Source organism: Silurus aristotelis, assembly GCF_946808225.1.
Source record: "Silurus aristotelis genome assembly, chromosome: 16".
Classification (NCBI taxonomy): domain Eukaryota; kingdom Metazoa; phylum Chordata; class Actinopteri; order Siluriformes; family Siluridae; genus Silurus; species Silurus aristotelis.
In genome coordinates, this window is record NC_139589.1 from 20635100 (window position 1) to 20653023 (window position 17924).

General features: G+C 37.8%; 1 protein-coding gene across 7 annotated transcripts in view; it reads right to left on the reverse strand.

Moving 5' to 3' along the window:
* cacna1bb (calcium channel, voltage-dependent, N type, alpha 1B subunit, b) overlaps positions 1-17924 on the reverse strand; it is a 130046-nt gene that overhangs the window by 33705 nt on the left and 78417 nt on the right. For 5 of the 7 annotated variants that reach the window (XM_083563932.1, XM_083563930.1, XM_083563929.1 and 2 more), the window contains exons 15-27: positions 17662-17774; positions 16434-16565; positions 12580-12652; positions 12321-12438; positions 12127-12194; positions 11892-11998; positions 11137-11199; positions 6776-7366; positions 6210-6376; positions 5976-6102; positions 5638-5767; positions 4661-4720; positions 4438-4544 (exon numbers count right to left, since the gene is read on the reverse strand). In XM_083563932.1, the coding sequence (XP_083420058.1) occupies positions 4438-4544; positions 4661-4720; positions 5638-5767; positions 5976-6102; positions 6210-6376; positions 6776-7366; positions 11137-11199; positions 11892-11998; positions 12127-12194; positions 12321-12438; positions 12580-12652; positions 16434-16565; positions 17662-17774 (1856 nt within the window). Of the gene's footprint in view, positions 1-4437; positions 4545-4660; positions 4721-5637; positions 5768-5975; positions 6103-6209; positions 6377-6775; positions 7367-9004; positions 9041-11136; positions 11200-11766; positions 11794-11891; positions 11999-12126; positions 12195-12320; positions 12439-12579; positions 12653-16433; positions 16566-17661; positions 17775-17924 lie in introns of all 7 variants that reach the window. The other 2 variants (XM_083563926.1, XM_083563927.1) reach the window with 2 other exon arrangements.

Genomic DNA, 17924 nt, shown 5'->3' on the forward strand with positions numbered 1-17924 from the left:
CAAGGGCCCAGCAGTGGCAGCGTGGTGCTGGGATGTTAACTAATCACAAGTCAAACATTTTAACCACTGAGTAACCCTTTGCCACTGCTGCCAAAAATAGTTCTAGATAATATATCAATGCATCCATTACAAATACCAAATGATTTGTCTATCTTGAAACATAGAGCTTCCTGGGTTTTGCCTCTTGTATCCAGGGGCTTTAATATTAAACAATTTTATTTGAACTTTATTTAAATTTTAAATAAACTTTACATTCAAACAAATTTTTGGTGCAAATTTGGAAAATTAACAAAATAGACTTAAAAGTATGTTTTAACAACTCCTTAGCACTCGCCTGGACACCCACGTCCATGACAGCTTTCTTTACAGGTGTCAAATGAGTAATCATAACAAACTATACATTATTCCAAAAGTCTTAGCCTCAAACATCGATGTTAGATCATAGTGTTTTTTAATGGAAAGTGTATAACGAACATATTTGCTGAATTTGTGTAAGCAGTACATACTGAAAACAGGCATAAAAAATGCATTACTTACATTTTGATTGTAATAACAGGTAACAAACGCATCCATTGCTGCAAATCCCGGTTTATTTAAAAAGATAGGGGTCCACTGAACAACATGCTGTAAAGCAATTTTTGGTCCAACTAAACAATAGTGTTTTAATTTAGGTAGTTATTCCATTGTTTACGTCACAGTACTGTCAGGGATAGTGTATCCATAATGACTGACAATACTATGTCTTTATTCTCGGGCCCTAGCTAAATGCTTAATTCTACTGTATAATAGCTATAGAATTATGAGAACGAAGAACTAGACTAGGATTGGTCTACAGCCTATCCAATGAACACTGGGCATGTGGCAAAACAAACTATGGAAGAAATTTTTTGTCTTTGGAGTGAACCATGCAGCCATACATTCACATGTTCATTCATGCCTAGGGGTAATTTAGCACAGCCAGTATAAATTATTACACGTTTTTTGGAAGGTCAGAAAAAGCAAAAAGAACCCAAAGCAAACCATGCAGACACATGAGGAACATGCAAACCTCTAATAACCATTTCGGGTTTTAACACATTAGTGTCTGGAGGTAATATACACTTCTCTTTTGATAGCATCTGGCCTGAACACAATAATATCTGGTATCATCCATATTCAAAAATGTCCTTTTAGTGGCTCCATATTATACATAAAACCAATTCTAAACCCCTGTAACATTTGCTTTATGCAAATTGCAATTACACAAAAAAAAAAAAAGTCATGCAAGCATCATCAGTTTTTGTTCATTTTAATGCGTTGGTGAAGTCACAAATCGACGTCATCTTATAGGATCGTCATCTTCTCTGGCAACCAGGGTGTGAATGTTTGGTGAAATTAACGCTACAAATGATCGTCACACACCAGATGGCAGTGTGGTGGAAACACAGTGAAGAAGACACAACGTTGCTCATATAGCCTGAGGTTAACGCTTAACAACCCATGCATGCACTCTTACTTGCTCACACACACACACACACACACACACACACACACACACACACACACACACACACACACACACACACACACATATGCAGGCAGAAATAAGCAGTAACAAATGCATACCCCATGAAGCTCCTGAAAGCAACACAAACAAGGAAAGAGAAAGGAAAAGGCACATTATAGACAGAGAAAGGCAGAAAGAGCAGGAATGAAAGCCAAGAAAGGACATACTGTAAGTGCTTACAATTCATATAAAACAAAAAACATATAAAGAGGGAAAGAGTTCTAGCCAGCTTTAGACAAAGTAAAAAAAATAGAAAAAAAGATAAAAGAAAATGCAAGGTAACACATTTTACCATATGCTTAGGCAGAACAAAGATTTCGATTCTCCATTCTCCATTAGCTGCGTCATGACAGTCTCTTGGGGACACAGCTCATGATACACACTGCTTTCACATTAACTGAGTGCTTTCTGTCGCTTTTCGGGTCTCTCGCACCTTTCAAGAGCACCTTTTGAAGGATTCGGTTCATACTTAAACCACACACACTTGTGGGTGACTATATTGTTTTGTGCATATACAGATTCACTGTTGTGTTACATGTCTTTTTTTTTTGCATCATCAATACTTATACCATTTTTTTTGCCTCGAATCAATGCTCATGAACTCAAACACACACTCAATACTCAATTCATTTAAAAAAAATCCATGTCTATAGCACCACCCATATTACATACATTATGGTATACATGCTGTTTTTCACACTTACTCAATTACTGCTGTTGCTGTTTTGCACGCATTTCAAACTGCCACCAACTCTGGCTAAACAGTAATGTTTACAAGGACACTCTTTAATTACGATCCTCTTATTTTGCACATTGTATTGTTTAACATATACAAAATGTATACCGGTCTGTGCTATTGTGTATGTTGTGTATCCGTCCTGCACTGTGCTGTTTTGTATTGTGAATTTGCATCTTTTGTCTCGTACTGTTTGCACTAGGTTGCACACGATGCACTTTATGTGGCTAGGACAACTTACTTTTATTCCTTAGCTCTGTGTTCTATGTGTAGCACTATGTTGTTTATGTAGCACCAGTGTCCTGGAGAAATGTTGTTTCATTTCACTATGCACTGCGTCAGCTGTATATGGTTGAAATGACAAGAAAAGCTTAAGGACTTGACTTGACTTGACTTGACTTGACTTGACTTGACTTGACTTGACTTGACGTATACAGTGTGTGAGAGAATTTAAATTTATCTGCGAGTATAAACATAAGCACATATATATTTGTGTGAGTACGCTTGTTTTTGACCCCAGGTTACATCTCTGATTATTTGTCAACCTGGATCAGGTAATGACAGACAGGAATAGACTAGATGACTACCAAGAATAGAGGTATTAACAGCTGGGGAGACAGTGGGTAGCTGCGAAAGGTGGCAAACTCAAGGCAGATAGGGTTTTGACCTGACAGGAACACACACACAGGATGCTGGCGTTTGATTGTGAGGGATGGCATTGATCTCTTTTCTGTCAACCAGACTTGGTTGATGGTTGTCATGCAGTGGTTTCCTTCTGCATGAGCAGCACTTGTGGTTTGGTACCTTCACATGTCTGAGAATAAGCACCAGCTAGACATTACCCTTTCAGGTTGGTAGATATACAATGATAGGGAAAAGCTGGTTGGTGGGTAGAAATTGCAAACAAACGAATGATATTAATAATAAAAATAAACACATTTGCCTCCAGGAACCTACGCTCCATGAAGTTACTTTGAGTGGCACTAAACTGGCACTACATCCCAGGGAAGATACGAATTCAATACCAAAATACTACAGTAGGTGGAGGTTCAGAGTCTTGAAATTGCAATCCCGTAAGCTTAATGGTGGGATCATTACTAGTGGCACCATTTCAATGCTTCTAATTGGATTAGTCAACCACCCAGCAGGACTTTCATAAATTATCTGGCTGTGAAAGAACATCTGGCCCAGAAAGCAGATGGCTCCTGAATAGTTGGGGTAGCTGATCCCAAGGGCCACAGATCTTCAAGTCAATAAAATCCAGATCCCTGGTTTTAAATACAGGCAAGATCTTTACTTCACCACTTCACTCTGCACAACACTGCAATTTCATCCATTATGAAGCAGCCTTTGGAAAAGCTTGGGCAAACTGTTTGACTTTAGCTGAAAGTGGAACAGCATCTTTTCAGAAAATGAGCAGGAATTGTAAGTGTGGTTGTCTGAGGTCATCCCACGATAGGCTAGGGATTACTGTATAAAGAATCATGTGACCCAACATAAAATGTTTTTTAGAAAAGAGGAGGGTCTGTTTTTTTCTGAAGGTATGTGAGTATATTTGTCTGTGTACTATTGTGTATTTGTGCCCGATTGTTATGTTTGTCAGCATTTGTTTGTATATTATTATATAGATTAGTGCATATGTATTTCTTGTGAGTGTGAGTACCTGAGTGTGTGTGTGTGTGTGTGTGTGTGTGTGTATGAATCTATGCTCCATAGAGAGAGAGCAATTTAAACTCATTTAAGTAATTAAGCATGGTCTCTTGTGTAGTGGTGAGAATTAAAGCTAAGGTGGGGAAAATTTGTCTCGGTTAGAGTCTGAGCCGCTCAAATCTGCTGCTAAGTTTGGCTCCACTTTCCTTAGAGAGACACCAACAGAAATAACAGTAAACCAAGAAGAGCTAGCTCAGGTGTGCATCAACAATACACATAATCCCCAAACACATTTAACACTCTTTCTTCAAACAGGAAGCCAAGCCAACACACACCCGTCCCACTACTCCACCGCTCCATCTCCCACCAGCCACTGGAGAGGCAGCAGTCAAAGCTCATTTTCATCATTTTTAGCACAGTGCTTTTTGTTGGATTGAAGTTGACAGAGTGGATTTTCTCCTTTTAGCTGCTACTCTGACAAATCTGGAAAGAAGGATGTACTCACGAGCAGGCAAAAGCCACCAGGGCACCGCTGACCACAATGAAGTCTAGAATGTTCCACAGGTCTCTGAAGTAGGAGCCCGGGTGGAGAAGAAGCCCAAGGTCAATCATCTAAAAAAATTATATTGTCGAATAGTTAACAAAGAATTTGATTCCTATTTATTTATTTGAGTGTTACACAATATTGTGTATGCATATACATATATGTGTATCTATTTCAATCATACCTTTATCACCATTTCAAATGTGAACACACCAGTGAATATGTAGTCTAAATATTTCAGCACCTGGAGAAAAACAGTAGCATATACAGTATGTAAATTAAACAGAAATAATATTTAAATATTTATGAAATAATTAAAATTTAATTCCATATTCACATTGAGTTACAAATCTAAAGATTAATGAGATAAAATTTTCTCAATACTAACATTAAAAACATGCACAGTAAAACACGTAACATGGACCTAGACTTTTATATTTGATTTGAAGCTTGTATGCTATAGAATGGTGGAAAAAAATCTATATGGTTTCCAAACTACATTGAACAATATGTAAAAAACGGCAACATTCCCATTGTAAAGCATGGTGGTGGTAGCATTATGTTGAAAGTAAACCACATTTTTTATTTTTTTTCTTCATTGACTTAATTTGGAAAGGCCTCATCTTCAAAAGGTTAAAATTCTTTAAATAATATTAGTACTATACTAGTTTTCTAATACTGGATGTATAATGGTTGGGATAAAACATTTTTTATATCCAACCCTGACTGATACCGTTCCAGAACAACATGCTAGATTTGTCTTGCAAACTCGCTGGATCCGATGATGTTGTTTGTTTGATTATAGTATCTAAAAACAAAGGGATTTCTAGAAGCAAGTATATTATAGGACCTCTGAGGGCAAATTGGTATACCAGCGTGATATTTTTTTATTATATACGATATACAATAATTTTCAAGAGAAATTTGGTATTATGGTTTATTTTGTCTAGATTCATGCCATACAAAAGAAATAAGTCCGTTCTGATTACAGGTTGTCACAGTAAATTTTTGTGTGGGTGGGCACTATATATACCACACTTTGTTTCTTGACTGTTGACTTGTCTAGATTCATTCTTCACAGCAGAATAACAGAATGATCAGTCGTTTGCTATGCTTGTGTGGGATGGATATATATGTGTGTAAATGTGTGTCATGGCTCACATGGTTCCGAAAAGCATTAGCATTGACAGGGTCTTCGGCAGCCAGCGCGATGCTGCTCATGGTAATCACCATGAGAATGCACATCTCGAAGTAGCGCAAGTTGACCACATAGTGGCACAACCTTCGCACACTGCAAGCATAGACAGATTTACAATTTATTTCCAGTATTCACGTAGTTTGATTCAATGTTTTAAATGCTTGACAATGACCTGGATAAATGTATGGTGATAGACCTTTAATTTAGGACTTTCTATTAGCTTGAGGTGACTTTAACTACTATACACATTCTTTCCTATTTGTAAGTGCTTAAAATTACCATATTTACAGCCAATACTTACGGATTGGTCTGACCAAACACAAACATAGAGCTGTAGGGTAGGATTTGTTTCGGAGCATTCGGATTCAGTTCATCCAGATCCTTCTTTTCTTCACTCAGGAGCAGGCTCTCACCATCCATGTTGCTCACTGCCAAGAACAGGACCATCAGTGTTAAACCGGACTACACAGTTTTAATAAACACACTGAATTCCTGGGGTGAAAATAATTCCTGTTAAAGGTGCTGGACTACTGACTGGGAATGATGGTGGACTCTCCAGGTGGGGCAGTGACCATAACAGGGATGTTGACTGCAGCTGATCTCACTTTTGAGATGTTTTTTAGATTATCTGAGTCTTCTTGTCTCTCCGTTGGAGATGGCACAGGACTTGAGCTCATATCATCACCCTCTGTATCCACAAACCTGTTCCCAGAAAACCACCATACGATTACTGAAGTGGACACTTCAGCATTGGCTATTATTGTAAAAGATTCAGTTTCAGATTCAGATTCTTTCTAAAACTGCATCTCCCTATGTATTTTCGACATTTTATTTACATTACTTTTCCAACTAGTTTTAGTTATGTTTAACGCTGTAGAATGTATGCCAAACAAATAGGCTCCTATTATCAGTGTTTTTAAAATTAGACCTCATTAATTTAAGCCTATGATTTGCCTTGCAGCAGCAATACAATGACATTTCTATTCATAATGTTCCAAATAGTTTTCTGCATTACTTTTTAATATTTGAGGATCATTTTGACGCTATAAAAGGTTTTTAATTTTAGCTAACATTGTTTTTGTTGCAGTTTTTGTGGCTGACCTGTGGTTTGGGATATCTTTCTCTTTTTTGTCCCTGCTCTCCTCCTTGTTAGGTGTAGTTTGAGCTTTGACGCGAGGTCTGTCTCTCCTCCTCTCGCCATTCCCTGCTTCCCCCTCTCTGTGTCCTCTTGCATTTCGCTCCCCTTTTTCTCCATTACTGCCATCACCATCGGTCTCTCGGGAACGGTGTGAATGGTGGTGATGGTGCTCCTTATCATCGACACCATCCTCTGCTTGGTTCCTATGTCCTCCATCCTGGTGCCCTCTGTGTTCACCACCACGATGGTGCCGATGGTGGCGTCCTTCGCCAGCTTCACCGTTCTCACCACGGCACCGGTGGTGTTTGTGTGGGGGAGCCTCCTCTTGGGTTTCCCTGCCCTCTGGCAGGTGAGATTTATCCACCAGCAAGGGTCGATCGTGGTGTGCCTTCATTTCGGGCCGCAGGTGTAGTGCTGAGGACATGTGCAACCGATCCTCAGGCTCCATCTCATTGTAGAGAGCTTCGCTGCTACTGCGCAGGTTGTGGCGACGGAGTTGAGTAGTTCGCTGCTCCCAGATAGACATCTTCTGCAGAGAGCGTTGCTGCTCCTTACTGTGTAAGAGGGAAAACAGAGAGAAACATCAGGTAGAACAAACAATAAGCTATAGTTGAAAAATTGGGAATCAACTCTCTTCCATAGGAAGACGATCTTTTGTTGTTTATATTCACTTTCATACTGCATTGCCCAGGAGTGGCTCATAACCAAAGGTTTGGTTGCAAGAGAATAATATCAATAGCTAATGTTGAACAAAGCTGAGTTCAGCAGTTTGGTTTAAGCAGTTTTTCAACTGCGATCAATATGTGTACTTTATCCTCACCAGTAACACACATTCAAGACCCAATAATGTGGGCATTGAAGTGTAAACCTATTCAATATACAGACATTATCCACTTCATAATACTAATCTCATCTTCCTAATCTTTACTATTTCTTAGCTAGATAAAATACAAATATAGACACTGTAGGTACATATACTGTATGCAGATATGAGTATAGACCATACAGATAGACACAAAGAAAATAAGTCATTGATACACTGTCTGCCCTTTAATATTTTCCTATATTTGGAAATATTTACGAGATTCTGTTTCAATTTCTCGATATAATAAAGCAAATCTTGGTGGTCACTTTGTGGGAGTTTTTAATCTCAAAAGCATGGAGCAGCATGATTCCTGTCCCAATGGCCCCTCTAGTCGAATCTGTTCTGTTGGAGGTCAATCGTTTGACTGCTACATACAATAAGAACATCTAGTACCATTGTAGTTAACAACATAATGTAAGTTTAGTGTATATATATATATATATATATATATATATATATATATATATATATATAGAGAGAGAGAGAGAGAGAGAGAGAGAGAGAGAGAGAGAGAGAGAGAGAGAGAGAGTGAGTGAGAGAGAGAGAGAGCGAGAGAGAGAGAGAGAGAGAGAGAGAGAGAGAGAGAGAGAGAGAGAGAGAGATTGTATCTAAATAAATTTGTCCATATATTTTTCCTAAATTGGACCTAAAATGAGGTAATGTATAAAGTTGTGAATAAGGACTTTATGAAGATCAGTGTTTCTTAAATTGTTAAATTAAATACGGTTGATATGTAGTATGTATACAACGCATATGGTGTATATGGTGCCACAATTTTGTGAGCCATTTTTGCTACTTTGTCAGATGGGTGCCCACCCAAAAGTAAAAAGATGGTCCTCATGGATGGAATCATATGCATTTTGTAATTCATGTAATTCATGTTGTTTTTAGATCAAACCGCTGCATATATACTGTGACCCAAGAGCTGTTTGCTTATCGAGCCCCAAATAAATGCTGCTGATGGGTTCAAATGGCTATAGCTTTTCCGAGCCCTAATCGCTGTTATCCCAGCATGGAATTTGAAGCACCCTACAGTAACATCACCTACTTGCTACCTTGGAGGCTGACAAACACTTGTTAACAAGACTGCTATACATGTTTTAGGCTATATTTCATATACACACTGAGCATAGAGACAATTTCTGTTCTGTATTTATTGCATATTATAGAGTATATGCACAATATGAGATGCGCAATACACACACAGTTCTTATTACAAAAAACAACATGTTCTTTATGTTTTGATTTACAGTATACTGTATACTTTTAATGGAGATACAGCATTAGTAAAAGGTGGTGAAGTTGGGCCATATCATGGTAACTATACCTCACAAAGCGATGAACAGGGGTGTAGACATAATTCCTGTGAGCAACACAGAGAACCACACAGCACAGAAGGTCAGACATGATGGACAGATATGATGCTAGCAAAAAGACTGAAGAGAGAACAGGGAAAAGTGGTACACAGAAAGCAAACAAACAAACAAAAATGATACAAAGGTGATAATGACACCGCAAAGACAGACATTCACACATGGACAAAAGGCTGAAGGCGGTAAAAACAGACTGTTGTTTAAATTCTTTTCTATTGAAATCTCACTAGAAAGAAAAACAAAGAGCCAAAGTGCAGCCTGTGTCAGAGATGGATTATGCATAATTCATTATGTTAGTAATAAAAACAACAGCAATGAAATTAACTCATGCTTTTAACTTTAATAACTCTCGTTCAACACAGCACAGCTATGTGTTAGGGCTGACTCTGCACTGAGGACTATCAGTACTTTACCTCATCGGGAATGACTACAGGTTGTGTTTAATAGCATTTTCACACATGGCTAGAGTACCAAGGATTATAATGAGTATGTTGTTGTTTGGGCAAGGGTTTAGTTTCGACACTTAAATGCCTTAAGAACATCAGAAGGGTTTTTTTTCCTACAAAACTATAATTTTCATAATTCATGTTTCATTACGTCTAATCTATCATCAGTATTGACCTCTTTGATTATTTAATAGTGTTGAACTGAAATGGATTGGGGTTACATAGCAAGTTTCTATGCAAAATACAAAGAATGTCTAGTCACAAAATTGCTATGAAAGCTGTAAACTCTCCAGAAATCATATTAAATGTAAATAGTACCAGTGCAGGATTGACTCAAGTCTTATGAGGGTCCCCAGTTGTTGTGTAATTCATATATTTTTCACTAAAATAATCTTGGGGACCCTCATAAGTCTATTTTTTACTTAGCTAATGCCTTTTGGGGGTTCCTGGATCCCCCCCAGCCCCCTCTCAATTTGATCACTGAATAGTACAATAAAACTAAGGAGCTATCAAAATCATTCAGGGATCAATTTTGGATTTGGGAAAGTATCAGTCAGTTTTAGTTATTTATTTTCGTTGTCATTATAATTCAAAGAAATGCTATACATTGGATAGGACATGGGAAAATGGCACCAATGAAAAGCAACCAAAAGGCTTACAGTTGATTGATTATTAAGGAGCTGAAGAGATCCAGGGCTCAGAAAACCATAGGCTAGTCACTCCACAAAACTGGGTTTTATGGAAAACAAAAAGTAATTATTTAATATGAAAGAAGCAACAAAAATTTGGAGTTGCATGAAGGTAATAATCAGATCAAGTCTGAACTTGGGCTTGGCACAAAGCACTACATTTAGCAGAAAGTCAACCATCACCCTGATATAATTTAGATAATGATAGCATCATGTTGTGGTGATACATTTCTTCAGCAGGGACTGGGAAACTGGTCAGGGCAAGATGGCTGGAGCCAAATACAGAGCCATTCTACAAGATTTTGCAAGAGACTTGATACTAAGGAGAATTGTCCCTTTAACAATCCCCAAACAAGCCATGATTCAAAACCAAAAACCTGAATGTATCAAAATGTCCTATTCAGAGCCGAGACCTCGAGCTGATTGAGGTTTTATTTTTGGCAAGACTCTGAAATTGCTTTATACCAAAAGCCTCTACTGAGTGCCAAGAAACAGGTGTATTTGTTTAGATGTATTAAGCTTAAAGAAACATGTTGCTAATGCTTTATAGCTATAATCACAGTTAAGAGCGGTTCTTCTACATTTTGACCAGGGGATGAGAACTGACAGAAGCTCCAAAACACTTGACCAAATAAACAGAACTCTAAGTATAAAAAGTGATAAGGTTTTTTTGAGAATAGAGTAAAAATAAATATCACTTATAATTTCCACAGGTTATCCTAAAACCCGGGTTTACGCACCACATATTGCAATGACTGGGTTATTAGTTGCAGATGCTGTTATGGGTATGAGGAACACAATGCAGGGGACAGTTATAGAGTATAAAGTTCAAAATGGGTTGCACTACAGGTAGGGAATGAGTTGGGAGAAGAATAGAAAGAAGAGAGGAGTAGAGTGAAGAGGAACGGCAAGGGCAACATTTGTAAGATTATAAGTGAGAGCAAAACTCACAGTGAGTGAACGCTGCTGACGGAAGAGCTGCGAGAGAGCACATCTCGATTTTGCTTTACAAAACTGCACATGCGAAACAAACAAAAACAATACACAATAAGACGAACACTTAAAAAAAAAAAAAAAGGGCCGGCAGAGGGACATCCCTTCAGGAATGTCCATCTCGCCTTGTTTGTTCACCTGTACGTCTTAGGACAAAACACACAGATTGGTAACACTCTAGTTAAAGGTTTTAGCATTCAAACTGCATCAGAATGTATCAGTGAAAATAATGTCACATTTTTAAATTGTTGTAAGTTTTTTTGAAAAAATATAAAATCATGATCCTTTACCTCAGTGTCACCAATACATCAGACTTACAGATCAAAGATTATGAAACCATTATGGCACTATTAGTCAAGAAAAAAGTACATACAAATAAAAAATCAATCGCACATTTTAAAATACCCACAGTGCAAAGATTTCTAAACCTATTTTTTAATCATATGCATGCCAAGTTTTTGATCAAAACATGTAACAAATGTTTAATCACTAATCCTAGCAATGAGTTAAAACAAGTGAGTTAAAACACCACATCAGTGACAGAACAAAATGTTACACAGATATAGCAATGGCTATATGAATGAATACCTCAGATGAGACAAATGCTGAGTGTGTCTGTGGAATACACATAAATGGACATATAATGCACATGTGTGGATGGACATGGGTTTGAGTGGCAGCAATAAATAAAGAAGAAACTCGCACAGACTTACGCAGCAATAGATATGTTAGCTGCTGACATTGGGCTGACCTCCTTCACCTCCATCGCCTTCTGCAGCGCGATGCTCTTTTTGGCAGCTTCCTCTTGCTCTTCCTCGTCCTGGTAAACACAGAATTAGCCGATCACACTCACACAATGATCGGACAAATCTAGTTCATGCTCAGGTGCAACCGCAGACATATTTAAATACAAATTTAGAGTCATAACAGGAAAATCAGTTTGCCCACCTTCGTCAGCTCCTGAGCATTGGCCAGGTTATCAACAGCGATAGCCAAGAACACATTAAGAAGAGTGTCTGGTTCAACACAGGTTAAAGACATAGCTACATCAACTTTGCATTAGTTATTAAACCTAAAACAGATCTCATACTTGAAAGCCTATTGGCTATGTAAGCAGCCAATGCTTATGCAGAAGAGGATACAGTTTCCAAAGAGAGTAAGTATGATAAAGTAAACGGAGGAGAACATCCCAAGTGGGACACCACCCTGAGATTCAATCCCATGATACATTACTGCATTCCAGTCTTCTCCTGTCAAAATCTAAAAACATACACACACAAAAACACAGTGTAACACCATAACCCAAAAGTTGAACAATGTAATATAATTACACTTAAAAAAAACACATAAAAGGTAAATGATTTTGCAAAAAGGAACATTAAAAAAACATTTAGCAAATACCTGGAAGACGGTCATTATGGCAGCGGGGAAGTTGTCGAAATTTGTAGTGGGTGTTTCGTTATCAAAATTAAACCTGTCACAAGAAAGGAAATAGCAGTAAGTCTTTTAAAAAAAGAGGATTATTGGAAATTTGAAAATGTTCAAAATGAGTCTTATCATAATAACATACAGGGGCAGGACTCTAGTCTGGAGAAGAAAATTTTAAATAACATGCACATCACATGCGAATCAATAATTCACTCAGAAATTAAAGAAAATAAAGATACTCATATCATACAGTAATTGGAGTCAAATTAAGGGTCATGAATTGAAATCCTACCCCAACTAAGATACCCTCTGCTGGGCCCTTAAGCAAGGCCCTTAACCCTTAACTTCTCAGCTGTATAAATGAAATAACTGTTCCAATGTTTATTTTCTGTAACTAAATTGGGTATTAGGTAAATTACAAAGTCAGCCTATTCAACCATGTCCTGCACCATCTCCCAACAGAATCAAGGACAATTATTTGTTAGAAAAACAATAAATGTAGCTAGCGTGGCCTTCAAATGAATAACACAACTCAAGTTCAATTCATAGACATAGTGTTGAATTATTTTCTTATTAGAAAAGAAAAGAAAAAAAAAAAAAAAAAAAAAAAATATATATATATATATATATATATATATATAAACAAAATATAACAAAAACATGTGTGAATTCAATTAAAGAATACTAATGCAGAAAATAAATGCTTCTTTTTCTTTTTCTTTTTAATTCGACCCGAATTACGGATAATTCGGGAGAAAATGAATGAACGGGTGCTCCCCTTAGGAGTTGCCACGGCGAATCATCCCTCTTCACACCCCCCTGTCCTCTACATCTGCCTCTTTTAAATCAACTACCTACATGTCTTCCCTCACTATGTCCATTAACCTCCTCCTTGGTCTTTCTCTTTTCCTGGCGGCTCCATCCTCAGCATTCTTCTACGGATATACGACATGTCCCTCCTCTGCACATGTCCAAACCATCTTAATCGAGCCCCCCTTACCTTGTCTCCAAAACGTCCTACATGCGCAGTCCCTCTAATAAACCTGTTTCTAATCCTGTCCATCGTCGTCACTCCCAATGAAAATCTTAGCATCTTCAGCTCTGATACCTCCAGCTCCACCTCCTGTCTTTTAATCTATGCCACTGTCTCTAATCCATACAACATCTCAGGTCTCACCACAGTCCTAGCAACTTTTCCTTTCACTCTTTCAGATACCCTTCTATCACAAATCACTCTTCTCCACCCACTCCACCCTGCCTGCACTCTTTTCTTCACTTCTCTAAAACACTTTCCATTACTTTGCATAGTTGACCCCAGGTACCTGAACTTATCCACCTTCACCACCTCTTCTCCCTGCAACTGCACCACTCCACTGCCTCCCTTTTATTCACACACATGTACTCTGTCTTACTCCTACTGACTGTCATTCCCCTTCTCTGCAGTGCAAACCTGCTCCCTATTCTCAGTACAAATCACAATATCATCCCCATAGAGACTCCTGTCTGACCTCATCCGTCAACCTGTCCATCACCACTGCAAACAGGAAAGGGCTCAGAGCCGTTCCTTGATGCAGTCCCAACTCTACCTTCAACCAGTCTGTCATTCCTACTGCACACTTTACTTTTGTCACACCGTCCTCATATATGCAGGACGCACTACCCTCACATTCTTCTTTGCCACACCTGACTTCCTCATACGATACCAGCAGGAAATCAATGCTATTTGTTCATTCGACGACTTCCAAAATAGAGACAGATATTTTTTGTCTCGTGTTTGACCAGGGTAAATATTAACAGTTTGAAATACACAGTTTGGGGATTTACAAGAGGGAAGTTAATTCTTACTGTAGCTATCGGCATCTAGAAATATGGTTTATTTGTTATAACTTTTCATTTTAAGGTGAATGAAATTACCTTAATGGAGTTAACCACTAATCTATCATTTAGATGTAGAGGCATTACTCTTTCTGTTAATGAAATGGTAACAAGGTAATGGGCAAAATGAGTTTATTGACAAAGCTTTCTGCACACATTCCAAAGTAGCTCAATAACTCTCGCACCAGCACCTGCTGCATTATGAGCGAAACGCATTTCTTTTTCTCTACTGAGACTGACTCGGAAAGCTGCACCGCTGCCAATTCGCTAGATGTCAGCCTGAGCTAGATTCTACTAAATCAATTTGCACCACCCTTCCCCACACTTATTTCATCTCATTAGCTGCACCCGTTCACACACTGGTTATTCCTAGGTCTATTCTAAAATATTTGTCTGCATTCAACTTTCTGCATTCAAACTGCATTCAATAATGCACTGTCAATGATTGTAATAAGGATAACTATGTGTTGTGTCTTGGTAAAACATAACCTTAAAATGTGATATACAGAAAAGAAATAGAATGCTATGTACAGGAATCAGTTAGTCTGTGTAGTGATGTGTTTATTATGAGAAAAGACAGACACATTGTATAATCGCTAAAAGTCCTGGGGCAAGAAGATCGAAATCCCTGCTGACATATGGTATTTCTTCCCACTTACAAATGTTGTATAGGGTTAGAGGCTGGATTACAGTGGAGAAGCATTGAAAAATGAATGGGGGTATGCCGTGGATAATCTGAGGTTTCTTTAAAGTATATTAAAAACAAATGTAATGATCAACAATAGTCAGTTTTTCCTTCAGAGGGCTGTTTTTACCCATTAGAACACAAAATACAAAACCTTTAACCGAAAACAGGTTCTAAGCAATGAAGCCTGTACTGTATATTGCATGTATATGTTAAAGTTTCAGAGGTATCTTAAGTTTGTAATCTAGCGAGCCAGTGTTGATTTATTCATTGATAGAAACTCAAAGCATTTTTGTACGTCACTCTGGATAAGGGCTTCTGTTAAATACCGCTGTAAATGTTAATCTTTGTTTCATTCTGGCATGTTGAATAGGTTGTTGTGTTGATATTGGTTAATGCAGTGTTAATGTGTACAATTTGATTTCTGTTTTAGAAAATAAAACCTCACAAATGAAATGTTTTTGGCTTTTCACTTAACATGTGTCTTGGTTGAGGAATATTGCATCTTTGAGCCTACGTTCAGTATTAGTAAAATACTCAATACTATTACATAAGTCATACTGAAATTGGTGACTTTTAACATGTAATTTAGTATGTTTTGCAGTAAGGTATCTACACTTTTACTCTAGTATTGATTTTCAGGTACACTTTACACTTCTAAAACAGTTTGAGATAAGCAGACATGAAAAATACAACATTGCAGTGATGCGTTTATGATCATTTCAATTAGTTAAAATACTGAATTTCGCCAATAATATACACACTTTGGTAAACATTTTCATTTAGCCATCAAAGCTTACCTTTGGCAAACCGCCACCACAACTGGTACACAGACCAGAAGATAATCACCCAGATCATTACACAATTAAACGCATGATGTTACTGAGACTTTGCCGTCATTGATAAGGCAGCCCTGATAAACAGATGTTGCCTTGGGTTGACACTATGACTCTCATATCAGACACAGCAAATATGCTTTACCTCTAGAGAACAGTGGAGATCATTTAAACTTTAACACCTACAAATGCAGTACACTTTCTCGAATGAGAATTCTCACAATGTAAGCTGAGTTTGAAAGAGTTTTGATCCAGAGAATACTTACAGAAAAAGCTCCTTTACAAAACCTCATTAAGCAAGTCATGGTGCTCAGTGGGTGGAACAAGACAAATCATTTAGGAAACGTTTTTTTGGCGCATTATATTTTTAGATTGTATGCTGTATCGCTTGTAGATAACTTTTAAAAGTTTTATTTAAAGGGTTCACTCACTGTCCTCCAAAGAGCTGCATGCCCAGTAAGGCAAAGACCACAATAAAGAGAAAGAGGAGGAAGAGCAAGCTGATGATGGATTTCATTGAGTTGAGTAGTGACACCACCAGATTCCTCAGAGAGTTCCAATACCTATGGAGAAATGCAGTTTGTAAAGTGTATAAACAGCAATTTACATAAGTATAAAATATACACTTCCCATAATACCACAGCAGAAGGCGATTCTACAGCAGTATCATGGGTTTTTAAACACACTCATTCTTGTACATTATTTTGTAGTAAAAATACATTGATCCTGAAGTCTACTAAAAGATATTTTTTTTACTATGGTGAAATCATCTGCAGCATTACTGGAAGGAGTCTCCAGTGTCAGTGCTTTGTGACAGAGATAGAGCTGTTCTATAACTTTAGTAGAAGGAGACTCCAGTTTCAGAGCTTTGCAACAGACAGAGATAAAGCTGTTGCTATGACTTTACTGGAGAAAATCTCCACTCTGAAAGCATTGTAACACGAAGAAATAGAGCTGTCTGTTCATTTAGTATACCTTTTTAGGAAGGACTCTTCAGTGTCAGTGCTTTAAAACAGACAGAGATAGAGCTGTCCTATAACTGTACAGGAAAGAGTCTTTACTCTCAGTACTCCGTAACAGACAGAGATAGAGCTGATTCTATATTTTTATTGGAAGGAGTCTCCAGTTTCAGTGGTTTGTAACAGACACAGATAGAACTGTTGCTATAACTTTTATAAGAAGGAGTATTCATTGTCAGTGCTTTGTAACAGACAGAGATAGAGCTGTTCCTATAACTTTACAGGAAGGAGTCTCTACTCTCAATGGTTTGTAGCAGGCAAAAATAGAGGTGTTCCTATATATTCATTGGAAGGAGTCTTCACTCTCAGTGCTTTGAAACAGACAGAGAGAGCTATTACTATGATTATTATTAATATTATTATTTATTACTTGCTCAAAAATCTTTCATTTTCAAGATTTTAATACTGAATTGTTGTTGTTATCCACACTGTCTAAGAATTCAATAACTACCCTTAAACTACCCATAAACTTTCCATTCTCAACCACTAAAACATACATCCTTCCTGTCATCAACAGTAGGTAGCTAAATGCATGTAAACTAAACTAAATTAGCTTGCATAAATGTAATATGAATTAAAATATTTTCTTTCTTACTGTCATTATCTGTGTGAGAGGGGGTGTAGTAGTATTTCAACATACTTGGTCACTTTAAATATCCTGAGCAGACGTAAAGCCCTCAAGACGCTAATACCGAAAGAGGCTCCGGGTTGGATGGCTGCCCACACCACCTCAAATATACTTCCCACGATGACCTATTAAGAGCACAGAATGCAGAAATAATAAGCTACAAATATAACAGACGCTAAATAATGAAGCAAAATAATGACAATGAATAGCCACAGCGTGCGAAAGTCCCTCCTGCCACATGAAATGGCTGCGAGTGTCGCCGTGGCTGCTTATAG